Source organism: Chlamydomonas reinhardtii, chromosome 12, assembly GCF_000002595.2.
Source record: "Chlamydomonas reinhardtii strain CC-503 cw92 mt+ chromosome 12, whole genome shotgun sequence".
NCBI classification, from domain to species: domain Eukaryota; kingdom Viridiplantae; phylum Chlorophyta; class Chlorophyceae; order Chlamydomonadales; family Chlamydomonadaceae; genus Chlamydomonas; species Chlamydomonas reinhardtii.
This window is the reverse complement of record NC_057015.1, coordinates 5,178,048-5,196,930: the sequence shown is the minus strand read 5'-3', so window position 1 is coordinate 5,196,930 and position 18,883 is coordinate 5,178,048. Positions and strand designations below refer to the sequence as shown.

Below are 18,883 nucleotides of genomic sequence, written 5' to 3'. Positions count from 1 at the left end.
GGGAGAAGGCCTCCAGTGCATGTGCGCATTGTGCCAGACGCCTGCTGTACCCCTAGCACATGCCCCTGCACACCGCACAGAGCTTTCAGCCTTATCACATCAGAGCAGCAGCTGCTTCGCCCCGCCTCACTTAAGTACACAGGCGCTCGTGTAAATCGCTTCTCTTCAGGTTTTGGTGTTTTACACATAGCGCCTCTGCACCTGTGCCGCCGCCGTCTCCTTCGCTGCCTGGCGCAGACGCACCTGGGACCTCGCCTACGTGTCCTGACCTCCATACCCACACGGCTGCTGCGTGTTCTTGTTGTTAGCAAGCGTGTTGGCCTCCCCCTCGATCCGGAATGAGCTGCGTGCCTGTCTTGCTTGTGCAGCAGGGGCGCACAACTGGCCCCTGATGCGTGCCCGTTGCTTTCTTTGCCGTGCGCCCATATTGGCCCTGCTAAAGGCATTCCTGTGAAGACAGCCTACGCTGCGACTCATACATGAAGGGACGATGGCATGGGTGTGGGTACATATGAAATCAGCATTTCACGGCACATCGCGTGGACTGGCTTCCTGGTATAAGTCACCAGGTAGCCAAGACTTGACAAGGAAGGCCGGGGCCTAGATTACACAATTAAGTTAGACATAAGCTAAACGTAAACAGCCCCGGAAGGAAGCAAAGGCCCAGGCACGGTCTGCACCCACTGCCAACCAAAACCCGAGCCTCCCCACAGGCCCACACACGTTCCAGCCTTGATCACAGACTCAACTACCGTGAAACAGACAGGCAGTGCCACCGGCAAAATTGACTGCAACATGACGAACGCAAATATGCAGTCTTAAGCCAGTATACGCAGTCAGCACAGACTGAAGGCCAAGTCAGGCGCATGATCACCGTAAACAATAGTTGGATGGCCAGGGATGGCAAGCTTATTGTCCACCTTTGCATGTAACTGTCGGACGCGGGTAAAGTGCCGACATCCCACGATTGAGGTCGAGCGGGCGCTTCGCCATGGAAGCTGACTGAACTAGCATGGCGGAGCTGATTTGGCCCCCTCTTCACCAGCGGCCTCGGCCCCACACGGTAAGTGTCCGTTGGGTGAAGTTGCATATTCATAGTGCGGACTGAGGACGCATTTATTCCGTACAAACTTATTTATTATGGCATGTGCACTTCCTGTGCTATTTCGTGCAAGCCTACATGCGCCAGCGTCTCAAACCGCATCGCTGCAATTCGAATGTCAAATGAAGTATACGACGCTTCCCCGTACACGACAGGGCTGACTAAACTAGCATGGCGGAGCTGATTCGGCCTGTGCCTCGGCCGCCGCAGCAGCGGCCTCGGCCTCTGCAACCGCAAGTTGCTCCGGCTCGCCGTCAAGAAGCGCTGAAAGGTACGTCTGCTTGAGTCCCTTGCCCTTCATCTCCACCGGGCCCCGGCATACCCACGCCCTCTGCTCCTCCTCCGGCAGCAGTGCATACGTCTCCTCTGCGATCTGGACGCGGCCCGGCACGCCCGTGCTCTCCAGGCGGCTGGCGGTGTTGACTGTGTCGCCAAACAGGCAGTACCGCGCCCGGCAGTGCCCCACGATCCCGCTCATGACGCGGCCGCTGTGGATGCCCACACGAATCTGCAGAGGCTCGCCAGTCACTGGATTTGTCACCTGCAGTCATAATCAAAGGGTACACACGTGAGAACTCACGATGGCGATTGGGTTTGGCATATCACACATATTGTGCACATGCGCGCATACGCCCCTGTCTATCACCTACGTAAAAATGCGGCTGCCAGCATACCTCTGCAGCAGCGGCAATCATGGCCCGGCCAAACCGGACCATGTCCAATGCGTGCCCGCTTGACTCCGTCTCCAGGCCTGTTGCAGCCTGCACATCATTTCAGGGCCCCAAAGTCAGTGCCACTGCAGGAACGAGGCATGCGCATGCAGACACTGCTACCAAAGACCAACTATTCCGGCCATCCGTAGCTCCGGCTGCACGCCAGCACATGTTAAACATGTACATAGCGGACCTACCATGAAGCAGTCGCCGATGGTCTCCACTGCATTGCGCATAGCATATGACAACAGGGGCACAGTGAGTCGACCACACCCGGGATGCGGCCATCACTTTCAGCGAGGCTACTCTTCTGCTACCGCGTCAGCTCATTGCACGGCTGTAATGCGTCAAACTGCTGCAAGTCTTGCAGCGACACTCACCCTTGTACACGCCGTACACGGCCAGGAGTGCGTCGTACTTGCAGAACAGGGTGTGCAGCAGCGCCATCACCTCCTCCGGTTGCAGCGCCTGGCTAGTGGCGGTGTAACCGCAAATGTCCGCGAACAGCACGGACACAGCAGAGTGCCACCTCGCATACGGCACTCCCACTGGAAGGGCACCGTCGTAGTCGGCACCGTTGATCGTGCGCTGCTGACTGCCGCCCACTGAACCAAACGCCGAGCCAGACTCCATGGCGGCTGCAAAGGTGGTGCTGAGGCCGGACCCGTGGGTGAGCTCTGCAGCCCCAGCGGCAGCAGGGCCTGCTACACTGCTTCCGCCTGCAGCAGCCACGGCCACTGAGGTTGAGAAGAACCCTGAAAGCGACGCCAGCGGACTGCCGCGAGCGCCGACAGCGGCCTCCACCATGGCGCCTGCCACCGAAACTGATACAGGGCGCAGCCCAGGCGCCAGAGCGCACGCGGCCGCCGCCACTGCTGGCATAGGGGTTGGACCACCGAGGCAGCTGACTGGGCCACCTGGCGCCGAGTTGCTGACGCCTGCACCGAGTCCTGCCGCTGCTGCCAACGCTGCCGCCTGACTGGAAGTCATGGTCTGTGACCGGGACGCGCCGTTTGTGGTGCCGTGGTGCGGATCCAGGGACAGCCGACTGGCGCCCAGAGGCACATGGCCGAGGCCAGAGGTCACGGAGGCACCTGAAACCGATACCAGCGCTGCCGCAGGGATGGGCGCGCTGTCGGCACGGCCAAAGGACATGATGCCACCAAGCGTGGCCGCCGACCCACTGCTGAATGCTGATACCACGGCCGCGTATACGCCTCGGCCCTGGGCAACAACACTAGCGGTAGCGCTGCCGGGCCCGCTTCCGGCGCCCCCAGGCACGACAGGCGAGGCGCTTGGCGCACCGATGCTGTGGCTACTGGCGAGCAAGGCACCACCCGGCAGCCCTGTGACATCCAACGTTTCATTTAAGGAGAAACTGGCGCTGGTCGTTTCGAGCAGGGGGCCTGCGGGGTGCGCCCGCGTCAGGCCAGCACTGCCCGGCTCGCTGCCTGGCGCTGTTCCGGCCAGGCCGCCATCCATGGCGCTGACGCCAGCGCTTGCAGCAGTTGCTGCAGCAGCTGTTGCGCTAGCATGTGAGCTGAAGCGCGGCAGGGTTGTGGCGGCGAATGAGGGCGATGACACGCTGGCCAGGTGGTGCTGGTAGGGGTTTGCCGAGCGAGGGGGCGGGGTGCCGACACCGCCGCCGGCGATCACTTTTGGCGATGCTGCATACGAGCCCATTCCCGTCGGCGCCCTCACACCAGCGCTGAATGGCCCAGCGCCACCATGCCCGCTACCGCCTGCGGCGAAGCCTTGCAAGCTGTTTGCAGCGGGGCTGCCGGAGCCTGCAGCAGCTGCCATCGCTGCCGCCGCTGCAGCAGTCGCGCTGCCCGGCATCATCAACCGCTGCGACGCCGCGCCGGCAGCATGGAAGCGGCGCTTGACCACCTGCACCACCTGCTGCGAGGGGTAGATGTCCTGCATGATCATGTCGCTGGCTGCCACGTCCGCCTGCAGCTGCTTCAGGTACAGCGCCTGCGCCAGGCCGTCCGCCAGGCCCTGGCACAGCAGCCGCAGGTGCCGGTCGGCTGCAGCAGGGTGCGCCGTGGCTACCACCAGCAGCCCTACACAGCAGACGCAGGAGCGGTAGACCTCAGCCGCGGGACGCCAAAAGACCAACAGCTACCGGTATGATCAGTTGACTCAGAGCAGCCTCATCATGCACATGCCATGGGCGGGCCCATCCACCCACCGTAGGGCTGCGCCAGGCACTCCATGGGCACCACCAGCAGTGCACCCGCGCCCACTGCCGCCGCCAGGGCCTCCAGATCGGGTGGCGTGGGCTGCTGCAGGATGAGGGTATCGGACAGCGCGGCGGCGCCGTACACCCGAGTGGTGCGGCCATGCACAGACCAGACGGTACGGTGGATCTGCGGTGCACACAGTTGGTGAGCCAAATGTTAATTACTCGAAGCGTGAGACTAGTCCAGCATTGCTGCCACAGCCTTACTCACTATGGCTAGCTGCAGAGAAGGGAAATCGGCCAACTGTACGGATGGCGCCCGGCCAGCAGCGTCCCCTGCCGCCGTCTCTCCGTTGGGCGCCGTTGACGCCGCGGGTGCGCCTTTACCAGCACCATTCCTGCCCTCCTCCGCGTCTTCCTCAGACTCATCGGTGGAGTCCTCGTCATCTTCCTCTGAATCGCTCTTTCCTTCTTTAATAATGCTGCTCATTGTCTCCAGCAAATGCAGCTCGTTGGTGTCACCCGCGCCGGGCTCTTCCGGCGCCACGGAGTCGATCGTGAACAGTTGCGGCGCGGCCCCGCCGGTCCTGCTGGGCGGCCGCGGCTGGCGGCGCCGCAGCATGTTGTTCTGCTTCTGCTCGGCTCGCTGCCGCTTCGCTGCCTGCCGGTCACGCTCCGCCACTGCAGCTGCCGCCGTTGCCTCTGGGGATGGCGCAGCTGACCCGCTGGCCCCGTGCGAGCTGCTCTCGGACTGTCCAGAATGCGCCTTTGCAGGCCACAGTTGGAGGTCCGGGTCCACACGGAGCTCCAAGAGGACCCCAGAGCTGGCGGCAGCTCCGCCGCCGCCACGGCCGCCGCCAGGCGCCTCCGCATCATCGGAGGTGGGCACGATGATGGTCCAAGCACTGCATCCCTCCAGCAGCTGGTCTGTGCTCATGGTCAGCTCTGTCAGCAGCTCAAGCACCGTCGGAGCTGCTAGCAGCCGCCCCTTGAGGCCCATCAGCGCGGCCTGGCGCCGATGGAAACGTGACATGCGGCGGCCGTCGCCGGTCAGTGCCGCCAGAATCAGAGCCTGTGCCGCCGCCAGCGCCACCAGCAGCGCCACGAGGGCGCCGACGGCCACCGCTGCCGGTGTTCGGCTCGGCAGTGCGGCAGCCAGCCCCGCAGCTGCGCTGGGCTCCTCACTGCTGCCATTTACCACGCCTCCAGCAGCCGTCGCGGCCGTTTCTACCGCCGAAGCCACCAGCCATCGTCGCAGGCGCCAGCGCAGGTTGTAGGACGATGACGCTGGAGATACCACCGTCAGGTTGCCGGCTGCAATATAGGAGGTGCTGCCGCCCGCAGCATCCTTGGCGATGGCAAGGAAGGCGGAGACAAAGGCACTAGCAGCAGCCGCTGCGCCTGACAGGAGCACCAGCACGGCCGCGCGCAGTATCCTTGCCGCCCGCAGCAGCACCGCTCGCGACACAAGGAGGTAGGCCATTGCGGCACCGCTGGCCACTGCCTCTGAATCGCCGAGCAGCGTCGCTGACCAAAGCGCCGCAGCCGCGGCACGGGGTGGCGACAGCTGCCGCCGCAGTGCACTGCTGGTGAGCATGCCTGCAGCAGCGGCCGGTAGTGCCCGTGTTGCGACCATTCCCAGTGCGGCACCGACGGTGCTTGCGGCAAGTAAGCCAGCGGCATGCCGAAGGGCTGCCTCAAGGGACCACAGCGCGCCAACAACATCGGCGCTCCCTGATGCTGCTTGCGGGCCCGCACCGTTAAGCGTCACAAGTGCCAGGACCGCAGTCGTCGCCAATACTAGGCTGCCGTGCTGCGGCGTGGTCAGCCGCAGCGCAGCCGTCATGTAGGCTGCCTCCCATGCCGCTTGCAGGGGCCCAGCGGCCGTTACTGACACGCCTGCCGCAGCCAGCGCGCCGTGCTGCAGCGCCGGCCCAATCATCGCACGTGCTGCCCAGAGCGCCGGGCCCCATGTCTCACACCATTCGGGTGCGGCGGCCATGCCTGCTAGGTGGGCCATACAGGCCACCTGCGGCGCCCGTGCAAGCCAGGCCCATGCAGCGCCACCCATGCCACGGCTTGCGCTGCCAAGGATACCGGTTGCGACGATGCGAGGACTGAAGGCAAGCTGCAACAGTAGCGCGCCGGCCTCCCCTAGCCAGGCCGCCTCAAGCAGAGGCGCGCCGCGTAGGAACCACCAGCGCGCAAGCACAGCCAGTGCCTTTGCAGCCGCCGTCGTGCGAGGCGCGGCTGTGGCGACCGCAGGTGCAGCAGCACCACTGTTGACTGTGCCGCCGGCAGCTGCAGGGCCACTCGACATGAGGCTCTTAGAGGAAGCGCCCGTGGAAAGAAGCACGCCCGCGCCTGCGGCTGCGCCGCCGGGCTGGCCGTAGTTGAGGGAGCTGTTCCGCGACAGGATGGCCGTCTTGATGCTGGTGTTGCGGCTGCTGAGGCCCAGGCTGCGGCGGGAGTTACCTGTCAACGCTGAGGCATTGCCGGTGCCAATGCCGGTGCCACCGAACGAGAGCATCCCTGACAGCTGCGGCGACACGAGGGACGCTGCGGCGGCAACGCCGCCACCGCCATCGCCGCCTGTGCCCGCTCCCGAGCGGGGCGACATGACCGCCAGCTCGTCCGCCGCCGCAGCCACCTCCGCCAGCGCCGCTGCCGCAGCAGCGGTGGAGCGCGCCGTCCAGGTGCGGGCGCCGGCCGAACCAGGGCCGTGCGGGCTGGCCACAAGCCCAAAGTCGCCGGTAAGGCCTGTAACGTCGTTGCCGCCAGCGCTGACGCGCGGAGTGCCGAGTGTGCCCGTGGTGCCCAGTACTGCCGATATGGTCGTCGAAACCCTGTACGGGTCTGACAACATTGCTTCCCTGAAGTCGTCGTCGCCCTCCTCGCCAACCTCCACGCCTGCCACGCCATCGGCGACCACATCAGCGTCCTGAGGCACGCCCGGCAGCACTACGCCGAGCGAGCCGACCGCGTCCGCCGTTGCTCCCGCCGCGCCCGCCGGTCCGTACTGACCGTCCATGCCCGCGGCAAGAGACAACCTCCATCTTGCCAGAACCAGGGACCGGAGCGCCTCCCTGCGCAGGTCCTGTTCCGCGCCCAGTGCCGATGGGGTCAGCGGCACGCTGCTTGCAGCGGCGCCTCCGCCGCGTAAGCCGACGCTGGCATCGGCCCCAAGACCGCTGGCAGCTGCCGCCGCAGCTAGACCGAGCTCCACCGCCAGACCGAGAGGCGAGGCAGCGGCGCTGGATCCAAGGGCATCCCTGCTCTCTTCCTGAACCTCTGCACCTTCCTCCCCCTGCTGCACCTGGGGCCCACGTGACAGGCGCCGCGCGCGTGGCGCAGCGGAAGCAGCCGCCGCCGCGGCGGCGGCGGCGGCGCGCTGTCGTCGCCACAGCTCGCCAAGCGGGCCGGCCCCGCTCTTGCCGCCATGTATCGCGGGCTCCAGGCCGCCGTCACCAGTTCGGGAGGAATGCCCTGACCTCGCCGCTGCCGTAGCAGCAACCTCCGCATCCACTGCCGCAACTGCTGCCGCCGCTGCCGCACTGCTTCGCAGGCGCGACGGCATGCTGGCCAGCTTCCTCAGGCTGCGGCGTGACAGCAGCGAGCTCTCCAAGGCGTTGGCCGCTGACACCGCACCCGATGAGGCTGCATCAGCCGCGCCAGAGCCCCTCTCGACTGAGGCTGTCGCATCCTGTGGTGCGGCAGCGGGCCTTAGCGCATCCCCTGCTCGGTGCAGCGGCGACCGTGGCGTACTGGTGGCGCTGAAGCCGCCACCCACGCTGCCCGGGCGTGAAGTCGTGCGGCCGCTGCCGCCGCCGACGATGGCGGCCAGGGCGGGCATAGAGCCGTGCTGCCGCCGGCCCCACGTTCCCAGTTCTGCAGCTTGCAGCGCCAGCGCGACGCCCTCCTCGATGTCGTCCTCTTCCTCCTCGCCGTCATCGCCCACTGCGTCCGACGCCCAGCCGCCACGCAATTCTGCTTGCAGGGCGGACAGCCGTGAGCCAGCATTCGGCGACACGCCATGACGCGGCGACCCAGCCGCGCCCGCACCGCGACCACTGCCTGCCACCAGCAGTGCCCCTAGCTGCTGGCGATAGAGTGCAATGCCGCCGTTGTCTACGCTGGCGTTGGAACCGCGGCGGCGTCGCGCGCTGCGTGTCCGAACATAAGGCCCCACAGCAGATGCAGGCGCCTGGCCCGCTGCTTCAGCGCCTGCCGCCGACGCTGCTGCTACTGCTCCTACTGTTGCCGCAGCCGCGCCAGGCCCCAAACTGCTCGCAGTGCTCAGGCGCTTGAGGTCAAGCAATGCCTCTAGCTGCTCAGAAATGACAGACGTGGCACTCTGGCGGCAGCTCATCGCACTGGGAGTGGGGGTAGTGGCGGTGCCGGTGGCATCACGCAGCACCGCTATAGCGCCAACGGTGATGGGTGACAGTGCTGATGCCAGAACCTACAGCAGGAGTCGAAACAAGCAGGACCGAAATGTTAGTACTGATGGCGACTCGTGTCTTCAGTAGGGAAGACGATGTTACAAGCAGAACATGCACCTTGGATTGGAGAAGCGTGCAGTCACGCGGCCCAGCCATACCCACCTGGGAACCGTACGAGAGGGACAGGCGCAGGTTGAAGCTGCTGCTGCGGGGCGGCGCTCGGCGCGCCATGCGTGCTTGGACCGCGGCGGCGGCAGTGGACGGTGGCGGCGCGGCAACAGCAGTGCTGGCCGTCGGCAGCACCGGGCCAGCGGCATCGCCATCACCCCAAGGACCGCCTCCCGTAGAGGTCCGGACTCGATCCGCCGGCCCAACGGCATGCGGGGAGCGCGCCGACGGTGACCATGCATGCACCTGCCCCAGCGGCGACGAGAACGGCTGCGGGCCACTGGCTGGGCTCGCAAGTGACGGGACCGCAATGTAGGCTGCGGCAGTGGCGACGGAGATGGGCTGTACAGCGCCTGTGGAGCCAATGGCAACCGATCCTCGTGCTGGACGCGAGTGCGCGCCGTTCGCAGCTGTTCTGGGGGACACTTGCGGGCCCGAGGCTGGGTTGCTCCCGCCTGAGCCTGTGAAGAGCAGCTTGTGCGACGAGCCGCTGGCCGTGAGCGCCGCTGCGGAGGATTGTGTTGAAGCTGCACTACGGAGGCTGGTCTCGGCAGCCAGACTTCTCGCCACCGATGCGACACTGGTCGGATGCCGCTCCGCAACCAACGGGGTTGCGTTGTCGCCTGCGCTGTGCTGCTGCTGCTGCTGCTCCTGCTGCTCCTGCTGCTCCTGCTGCTGCGCCTCAATGCCCGAGTCCGGTTCCACCTGCGCACCCACGACGCCGCCCGTCGTGCAGCCGCTCAGTAGCACGGCCCGCAGCCCCAGCGCCAGCGCCGCTCCAACGCCGTACTCTGGTAGATGCCGAGGGTCCAGATTCACAAGCGCCCGTACGAACGCAAAGAGCCCCACTTCATGTGCACCTCCAGCCGCCGCTGGTGCTGCGCCCGTCCCAGCCCCGCCGCTCAGGCCGGCCAGCAGCGTATGCGCGGCCCGTGCAGCCAACGCTGTGGACAGCTGCATCGGTAGCACGGTGGCCAGCGACAGAAGTTTGTAGCGCTGCCCCCTACCGTTGCTACCGCCAGCCAGCGCTGCTGACGCTCTTTGCCCCTCATCCTGAACTGGCGTAGACGCCACCTCGCCTGTAGCTGGCTGCAACGCCAACCAAAGGTACACATGGTCCGAGCTGCACGGCGACTCCGGCCCATACAGCCCACGCACCGCAACAGCCATGGCTGCCGGCAGCGCAGTCCGCAACGTCACGTCCCAACGCAGCAACACGTCCAGCGGTAGCGACGTTACTGCCGACGAACCCTGTCCGTCTGACCGCTCGCCCGGCTGTGCTGCGTCTGTAGCAGGCGCAACGCCAGCAGCTACCTCGGAGGTGCTGCGGGTTTCGGCGTGCACCTTCAAAAGCGGCCTGAGGAGGCCTGCCAACTGAGGTCCCAGCTGCAGCGGTCGCCCGCCCAGCAGCAGTGCCGATACGCCAGCGGCGCCGTTAACCACTGCCAGAGCCGCAAGGCACAGCAGTGACGGCAGCGCTCGCAGCGCCTGCAAGGCCGCTGCGAGGACCGAGGGAGCAGCACTGCTGAGGTCGCCACTGGCCGGTGTGGGCACAAGCAGCACGCGCAGGTACACAGCCAGCACGAGTGCGGCCATGGTACACGCGAGGCCGCGGCGCAGCAGCCACAACTCCAGAGCACCAGCCGCTGCCGAAGAGGCCGCCGCCGCATTGTGCGCAGACGCTGCACTCGCTGTGCTGCTCATCATGGACAAGCCTCCATCCCCGTGTGCCACGCCGCCGGCTCCACTTGACCTCCGGGGCCCCAGGGAGTGCCGCTGCCGAAGTCCGCTGTGGCGTGGCGCAAGCACTGCGGCTGCTGCAGCGGTTGCGGCGGTTGCACCGCCCTGCAGGCTTCGCTGCGAGCTGGTTGTGCCGGCAGCGGCTGCGGGGGCACCGGGACTGGTCGCGCTGTCAGTAGGTTGCGTGTGTACGGCCAGGTTGTCAGCGGCTACCATCATCAAAGAGGGCTGCAGGGGAGCATGTCCGCCCGCAGCGTGCTGCAGGTGCGCCCCAGGTGGTGGTACAACTGGCATCCTCTCTGCCCATGGCGAAACCAAGTCGTCCACGCCCGGGGGCGCGTGATCCACACGGCCTGTACTGGCCGCACCGGCGCGCTGAGATCGAGAGCCGGCCGAGTGGCTTTGCGTGTCAGAGAGGATGCGCAGCTGCGGCAGTGACCGCGCACCGCTTGGGGGTGCTTCGTGGCTGGCAGCTCCAGACGCGGAAATAGCGCTACTGATGTCCGTAGCCCCTGCCGTTGCCCGGTCCACAGGGGTGGACAGGGCGGCAGGCAGCTCGCGAAAGGGGAAGGAGTGGGTGCTGCGAGAAGGCATCGAGGTGGGCTCCGGCACGTACCCGTCCCCAGAGGTGCGAATCACGCTAGGAGCTGCTGTGGCGGCTAATGTCACCCGCTGAGGCCCTGCCACTCTGTCATCGGCGCCGCTGCATGAGGATGGATCGCCTGGCTGGGTCGCGGCGCCTGCTACTGGAGGGTCGACAGAGCCCGAGCTGTCCACTGCAGTGCTGCTACTGGCGGGCTCACCCTCAGGCAGCTGCAGCTGGCGAGGCAGTGCCGAGCCTCGCCGCTGCACCGCCGCCTGATCTACGCCATGCCCATTTGGGTCCGCCGCACCCATTGCTGCTGGTGCTGGTAAAGACGCCTGCCCTTGCACGCCCACGCTTCCGCTTCCACTGGCCGTGTTGCCAGTGGTAGAGACCGATGGTGCGTCGGCTGGCGCCGGTGCCGTTGATCGCGCTGCGGAGCGGCTGACGGGACGGTTATGCGCCGCCACCCACTCCTGCTGCTCCTCCTTCTCGTCCTGTTGTGAGAGCTGCTGCAGCGGCTGATGCTCCTGATGTGCGTGACGGTGATGGTGCGGGGCAAGCGTGGGGCTGCCTGCGCTGGTCCGGCGCCGCAGAGGTGCATCTGGTGCTGTGAGCAGTGGTTCTGGCACGTGACTGGTGTGGGAGGGTTTGAGTACTAGCGCCGGTGGTGTCGCCGCACGTCCTGCCGCCTGCTGCCGCAAGGGCGGCGGCTGATCCTGCGGCGGACAAATAGCCACAAAGCAAGCCTGTGCCGCCATGCAGGCGTGCGCCGCTACAAAGTAGAGCAGCGCTGTTGCGGTTACATCGTGTGCGCCAGCGCTAGTAGGCTGATTACGAGACTGGTGCAGACCCCCCGCGGCGCTGGCATGCTGCCAATGTGGTGCCGCCAGCATCGTCAGGATATCAAACGGCATGTAGCAGCACGCCAGCAGCGCCAGATGCCGTGTAAAGGCGGCGGGGCGCTCCTGTTCCCATGGCACAAGACCAAACGTACTCAGCGCTGGCGTTTCGTCTCAAAACGATGTGGGTCGGGCCGCAGTGTGCGCCATGCAGTGCCACTATGCCGAGCGAGCCCAAGTACCCAGACTGTACCCACCTGTTGCATCATGGTGCCAAGCGCCTGAACGACGAACGCCATGAGCAGCCCGGAGCGGCCGTCATGTCGGGTCCCGCCCATGAGCCCCATGGCGGCAGGGCCTGAGGCGGATAGCAGCCAGCCAAGGCTCTGTGCCACCGTCGCCACAAGCTGCGCCGCCGTCAACCACGTCCACGACCACTCAGGACGCAGCCTCTCGAGCCAATGTGGGATGCTTGAGACATACTGGCTGTCGGATCCGCCTCCACGGCGGCTGGCTTTGGCCGCCTTACTAATGCTGGCAGCGTCCCGGCCGCTTCCGGCGCGCAGCGCACCAGGCTCATGCCCCAGCGCCACGACAACCACCACTACGGCAGCATGCAGCAGCATCTCAAGTGCAGCCCCAGCAAAGAGAGCCACCGACCACACGCGCCCGCTTGAGCCCCAAGCAGTGGGCAAGGCGCGTGTCAGCTGGTGGGTGGCAAAAACTCCAGTGGCGATGTGGTACAGGGCTAGCCTAAGCTGCCTGTGCCAACAGGGGGGTTGCACGGCCTGCGAGGTATGGAATGCCCTGTTACTGACTTTGCACTGTGTAAGAGTGCTGGCGCTGTTCACGAAGACTGCGCCTTCCGCCTTCAGTTACTAGGCATTCGAGTGCGCACCCGCTTTCCTCTTCGGCGCTCGAGTACCGCTCCAGCAACGACTCCAAGTAGCGTGCAGAGTACTGCCACCGGCAGGAGCTCGTGCAGCGTGGCGGAGCCCGAATCGTTCCGCATGGCTTCCGGTTCAGGGGAAGGGCCCTTCAAGTGTTCGAGTTGTTCTGTCACTCATCGTCTTTGATATCGCGACTACTATGACATAAACCAACAATATGTCACACGTCGCGACGAGTCGAGCCCTCAACCCTTGTTTGCATCGGTTTTGTCGACCCCATGTCAGTCGGTCATCACGGCTATACGTAAACAGCAGAGTGCTGTTATATAAGGTGACATGAACACTACCGAGACATACTTGTAACACTCCTTCTAAAAGCTAGCCCCTCTGGACACTTGTTGACATCTTGGCCCGCCCGGCCTGCAGCTCCTTTTTTTCCTGAGCATTCGCTGGTGTGCAGTTCCGCCTGAGATATCTGCAATACGTGCCTCCACGTGATATAGAGCACTCCAAAACACGTCGCCTTGGTGACACGCAGCGAGGACACCGACAAGCCCCCAAACGCCCATGGGCCGCCCTGACACGGTGGACGCGGGCGTGCGCGCGGCGCGTCCCATCACCCAGTCAGACGTACCTGGGGCTATCGATGTGTACCGTAGCCATATACTCTCGCTGTTGCGGCCCATCTGGTGGGCAGCACTCAGCACACCCAGCACGCTGTGGCTGCGGGGCTTGGCGGTGCCTCCCTTCATCTTCTTCTCGGTTTACATGCATGTGACGGACAATCCAGTCCTGCCCTGGGTGGTAAGTTCACGGCACACGGCAGTGTGATTCCGGCAGGCCGTCGCAGTCGGCACCATACAATCATTCCTCATCAGGAGCCTCATTGGCGTCGGCTGCCAGCGCGTCGGAACGCCGTGCGCGCTGCATGCCGTGCCTTTCTCCCTGATCCATATGGTCTCTGTGCGCTTGCACGCTCAGATTGTCTCCTCCTGTAACGTCGCAATCCTACGTGCTACCCAACAGTGTGGCGCTATTGCGGCGCTCATTGTCCCCTTGCTGGTGGGGGGTTTCGTCCTCCTGCAGCTGCACCTGATCGCGCGGAAGGGCACGGACAAGGGTGAGGCGGTCTGCGCGACCGTACCGTCGGACGTGGCTGTCCATACAGCTGGGCTGCACCGTGTCAATGGTGGCGGCCGCCGTGTACATCACAACTTGCACCGCCTGTCCGCCACTGAGCATTCTTGTACCTGTCTAAACACCAACCCGCACCTCAGCGCAACCGCCCCCTTTGCTCCCCCCCACACACAATCGCCTCTAATCCAGACCTGTCTGAGGACAAGCTGCTTGGCTACTTCAGTGACCAGGGCTGGGGCAAGGGCTCGCGCTTCTTCGTGGTCACCGAGGGAGACCTGGCCAAGAGGGCAGCTAAGCAGGCTGCAGCAGCAGCAGCAGCAGCAGCCGGCAGCAAGGAGGGTGCGCCCGAAGGCGAGGGCGACAACGCGGGTGCAGAGGGCGAGGAGCAGCCGCTGCTGGGCGGCGGAGAGGGGCGGGGCGGCAGCGGGCAGGTGCTGGGCTGCCTGGGCCTGGCCAACAGGGCGGGCGGCCAGGGCGAGCTGCTGTACTTCGCAGTGCGGTGAGGGAGGGGGGGAAACGGGGTCGCGGAAGGGGAGGGGAGATGGGTGAAGCAGGTGCTGCATGCCGTAGCCGCCTGGGTATGAGGGTGGTGCTGGCGCTGGGGTTTGCAGGTGCTGCGGGTGGGGTGGGTCAGGTACTGCTGCGTGCTTCAGCCCCGCACTCACCGGATCCACTTCCCACATACTCGCTCTCTGCGTGCGTGCAGGCCCGGGCTGGCCAATGCGGAGGTGGTGCAGGACGCGCTGCTGACGGCGGCGGTGGCGGCGGCGCGCAAGGCGGGCTGCTTTGACAGCGTGTACATCAAGCTCAATTGCGCTGAGGTGGGGCTGCTGAGCGCAGTGGAGCGGGCGGGGCTGGGCTTGCCGCAGCCCATCCGCATCAACGCCTGGTTCCACGCCACGCGGCTGATGCTGAACGTGCGCGGCGGCCGGCGGTAGCTGACGCGGCGTTGGCGCAAGAATAGTAGCGGGGCATGACTGCTCCTAAAACTGTCTGGCTGTGTCGGTGGCTGTGCCTGGAATCCAGCATGCAGAGTTGTGGCCATCAGTAGGGGTGATGCCAAACACCACCAGGCCACAATTTGTTCCCGGGGATACGCTCGGCATGCTAGTGTGTTTTGTGCAGTACGGTGCATCTCAGCGGACGTGTGGCCGTGTCTAGGGTGCAATTGTCGTGACTGTAACACAAGTGACGAGACAAAGCAGCGCTACGGCCCTTCCTGTGTCTCGAGGAGTCGCGGCCGGGGGGGGGGGTGTCGCAACCAGGCTTCGACCAGCCCCTTGCCCAGCATGGTCAACTTGGCTAGTCAGCACGCAATCTCAGCGGCGCTGTGCGGTGGCTAGAGCGACATGCCACAGCTCGCAAGAGAGCATGGGGTACGGGGCCTGCCGGGTCCCGTCAGCGTCGCAGCCGTTGGTGGCCCATTACACGGTGATGTTGCTCACTTCAGTGCGAGGCCTTGTGAAGTGGCGGCGGCGGCTGTCAATTTCAGGGATACTACGCCTTCACACAACTCCCTAGGATATCGCTAGCAACCCACGTCAATAGGCCCTCCTTGTAATCGATGCGATCTAGACACCTAACTGCACACTCAGGGCATTCCCAAGCATACCCTGTGTTACCATACCCGCCGCCTCTGCCTCCCACACAGCGCCAGCTCAGCGCCCGGCTGCATGCGGGCGCGATAAGCAGCCCGCGCTTCCAGCGCCTCAAGCCATGCCCCTGTGCCCAGCCCGGTTCCCTCCTGGTACGTACACGCCCCCAGCCCCTAGCCCTGTGCCCAGCTTGCGCCCCCCGAACTTGAGGCTTAGAACCCATGAATCCCCTCAAACGCCATCCATCAACCGCTGCCGTCAATGGCCTTCTTGTTGGACCGCAGCACGGAGCCCGGCGCGGGGTAGGGCCGCGACTGCCACAGTGGCCCACCAGCAGTTGAGTCGGCGGCGGCGATGCCCTCAAGACCCGTGGACCAACCGCCGCGGGGCGCGTCCGAGTAGGCGGCCTGACGAGGGGTCACAGGTGGAGGAGAGGCCGTGTGCGTGTAAGACAGGTAAAGAAGCACGCTGCGCTGCGTCCAACCGCATTCACAGTCGCATGCTGCCCTTGCAGGTCCCACGCCCGTTGCCAACACAACACCAAAGCACACGCTCCACAGAGTCACCCACATACACATACACGGGCAGGTGCTACGACCCGTGCATACACTCCGCACAGACACACACACAGACGCATTCGGTTTTAAGTGTATTCCCACCGCCTCACCGGGTCCATGGGGTCCAGCTCATCGTCCACCTTCTTGTTCTTGGGCACCTTGCCGCGCGCCTCATTGCGCCGCCGCTGCTCCTCCGCAATGGCCTCTAGCCGGCTCTTGCGCGCGCCGCCGTCGCCGTCCTCGTCAGCGAAGGCCCCGCCGCGCGGCGTCGGACCAATGGATGCGGGGCCGGCACGGGTGGTGGCGGCGGCGGCGCGCGCCTCCGCCAGCGCGCGCGCGGGGTCGTCAACATAGTAGCCCACCCCCTGCGGTGCACGTGGTGAGAGCAACGGTGGTCAGGATGGGTACTTGTTGGGCATGTGCTGTTCTGGTCTGGGCCCTGCAGCCGACACATGGTGACATGGCCTGACACTCAAGAGCGCATGCAGCTCACGTGTCCCGGCCTGCTACCACCCCCACCTGCGGCCCCTTCTTGAACACGTATCCGGCCTTGGCCCCGATAAAGGACGGCGAGGGCAGGAAGTCCTGTTGCACGGGCTTGGACCACGTGCGCTCGCCTGCAGGAGGGTGCGACGGGAGGAGCGGCGGCAGGTGCCGAGTGGTGACGGGAGGCCCGCCAAGATGGGGACCTTAGGCAAGGGCACACGCACGCAACATAACCCGGCAGATCATGAGCTGGAAGCCACGACCGGGCGCCTGCGATGTTGCGCCATGCGCCCATGCCACTTCAGTATGTGATTGGGGTGGCATACATCTCATCTAAGCCCCGGGCAACCAACCGGAATGCAGCTAATGAGCATCAGGGCACTTTTGCTCCCGCACCCCCCGTCGAACCACGCCGGCAGCGCTCACCCGTCCTGGGGTTGTAGTAGTAGGTGACGCCGGTGGCGGGGCAGGTGCCGAAGGCCCAGCCGCGCGGCAGCGACTTAATGGGCCGCAGCCACAACCGCTCGCCTGGCACACGGACGACACATGCAGGCACACATGAACACTGTACACACCAGGCCGGCCATGAAGCCTCTCCCAATCGACACGGCAGTGCTCGGAGCCCAACTGAGATTACATGCACGGCCCAGCCCCGTGCTCACACAGCGCCCTCAGCGGCGTCCAGGCGCCTAGGCAGAAGCGAGTGTGTACCAGCAGCACCTGCCACCCTAACTCACCGGTGGTGGGGTTGTAGAAGTAGGAGCGCGCATGCCGCGGGTCCACCGCCTCGTACCAGCCCGGCAGCAGCGGCTCCTCTGCCAGCGACGGCGTGGGCGGCGCCGGCGCGGAGGAGTAGTGCGCGCGCACCACCGGCGGCGGCCCCGGCGGCGGCGCCAACGGTGGCCGTGCACCGTTGGCGTGCGCTGGTGCTTCAAGCTGCGGCGGCTGCTGCGGCGGCTGCGGAGACGCGTCCGAGATCACGCCGCGGGCTAGGAGGCGAGCGCGCAGCGCCGGCGGCAGGTTATCCAAGCTCTTGCTGCCACCGGCACCAGCAGCCTCCGTGGCCGGCTGCTGCTGCGGCGGCTGAGGAGGTCGGGGCGGCGGCGGCAGCATCATGGTCGCAGTTGAAGACGGCGCTTCCGCGGCTGGGTGTGCAGGCGGGTGGCCGTAGTGCGATGGTGGCTGCAGTGGCGGCGGCCCCGGCGGGCGCGCACCTGCTGGCAGCGGCGGCGGGCCAGGCGGGCGCGGCAGCGGCGGCGGCCCTGGTGGCCGGGGCAGCGGTGGCGGCCCTGCGTTGTGCGCGACAGGGTGGTTGTCCCTTACTGTCCGTGTCCGCGACAGACAAGTGCCCTCACCATCGCGGCGCATTCAAGCAGCCGCCCAGCCACCGGCGCTGTCATGCCCTCCGTGCCGCCTGCGCCGTCAGGCACCCGCTGCCCGCAGCCCCTGCCCATCAACACCCATGCCCAGCCCGCTCTCCTCCATTCCCCTTACGCCTCCTACCTGGAGGCCGCGGCGGCGGTGCCCCTGACTTGGCCGCAATGGCCGCTAGCACCGCACTGGGTGGCTGGTAGTTGGTCCAGTCGCCCAGGCCCCGCTCATGAGCGCCAGCTGCCACTGCCGCGCCTCCAGACAAGGACTCGCCGGCATCGCCGCCTGCGGCGGCCCCGGCTGGCCGCAGGTCGTGAGACATCTTCAACAGCTTCTCCTGTACAGGCGAAAAACGGTGGGGTGGCGGCGATGAGACGACAGCGGGGGAGGTGGGGATCCACTAGTCGCCATGCCCTACCGGCCTGCACCCACTGCCCACGCTCTTGTTGGCCCGGCCGAGCGAGTGGTCTCCATCCGCCGTCGCCGGCCGTAACTGGCCCCTCTCAGCTATAAGGCCGACACAGCGGCTGTGCTGGGGCGCTGGTCGCTGGCCTTCGCACCAAGCCGCAAGCGTGTGGCCCTACCCCTCACCTTGAGCTGGCCGGCGTCCTGCGACCCCTCGGTGGCATCCTCCTCATGCGCGCGTTTGTGAGGTCTGCACATAGCATAGTTTGTCCGTGAGAGCCCTCTTATTACGCTGCACAACCCGCTGCCAGTTGGACCCCAAGGCACGGCCGGTCGGGCGCACGCGGGTGCCACCCGCCAGGCCACCCCTGCTCGACTCCAATGCGCACACACCTCAACGCCTCCCGAGCCGCTTCCTCTTGCTCGCCCAGCAACTGCCGCTGGCTATCTTCGTCGAGGTCGGACAACTTTGTTTGCAAATCTGCAGGCTCCGGTCCGCCATGTTCTGAGCCATGGCCTGGCGCATGTGCATGCTGTTGCTGCTGCTGCGCAAGCCAGGCGGGGACAACAGCCCCTCTGCCTCGTCCTACTCCGGAGGAGTCCATAATACAAGCCTGCTTTGGTAGCGAACCCCAAACTCGCTATAGTTTCTTATTTGCACATATGA

The 18,883-nt window shown here is 65.7% G+C and overlaps 3 protein-coding genes across 3 annotated transcripts; 1 reads left to right on the top strand and 2 right to left on the bottom strand.

Annotated features, from left to right (window-relative positions):
- Nucleotides 1–168: 168 nt before the first annotated feature.
- CHLRE_12g527700v5 (uncharacterized protein) lies at nucleotides 169–12,855 on the bottom strand. Its single transcript, XM_043068516.1, has 9 exons — nucleotides 12,674–12,855; nucleotides 12,033–12,563; nucleotides 8,605–11,901; nucleotides 4,272–8,462; nucleotides 4,010–4,187; nucleotides 2,196–3,881; nucleotides 2,013–2,038; nucleotides 1,777–1,863; nucleotides 169–1,643 (listed from the first exon to the last, which is right to left on the bottom strand). Exons 2-9 carry the CDS (start codon nucleotides 12,399–12,401, stop codon nucleotides 1,269–1,271), a joined length of 10,209 nt encoding a protein of 3,402 aa, XP_042918611.1. The 5' UTR covers nucleotides 12,402–12,563; nucleotides 12,674–12,855; the 3' UTR covers nucleotides 169–1,268.
- A 162-nt stretch (nucleotides 12,856–13,017) lies between these two features.
- On the top strand, nucleotides 13,018–14,997 carry CHLRE_12g527650v5 (uncharacterized protein). Its single transcript, XM_043068515.1, has 4 exons — nucleotides 13,018–13,469; nucleotides 13,692–13,785; nucleotides 13,992–14,301; nucleotides 14,509–14,997. Exons 1-4 carry the CDS (start codon nucleotides 13,233–13,235, stop codon nucleotides 14,738–14,740), a joined length of 873 nt encoding a protein of 290 aa, XP_042918610.1. The 5' UTR covers nucleotides 13,018–13,232; the 3' UTR covers nucleotides 14,741–14,997.
- Nucleotides 14,998–15,214: 217 nt separating this feature from the next.
- Nucleotides 15,215–18,865, bottom strand: CHLRE_12g527600v5 (uncharacterized protein). The gene is made up of 8 exons (XM_043068514.1): nucleotides 18,610–18,865; nucleotides 18,403–18,466; nucleotides 17,944–18,148; nucleotides 17,178–17,729; nucleotides 16,867–16,968; nucleotides 16,474–16,571; nucleotides 16,065–16,319; nucleotides 15,215–15,804 (listed from the first exon to the last, which is right to left on the bottom strand). Exons 1-8 carry the CDS (start codon nucleotides 18,819–18,821, stop codon nucleotides 15,643–15,645), a joined length of 1,650 nt encoding a protein of 549 aa, XP_042918609.1. The 5' UTR covers nucleotides 18,822–18,865; the 3' UTR covers nucleotides 15,215–15,642.
- Between the last annotated feature and the right edge of the window lie 18 nt (nucleotides 18,866–18,883).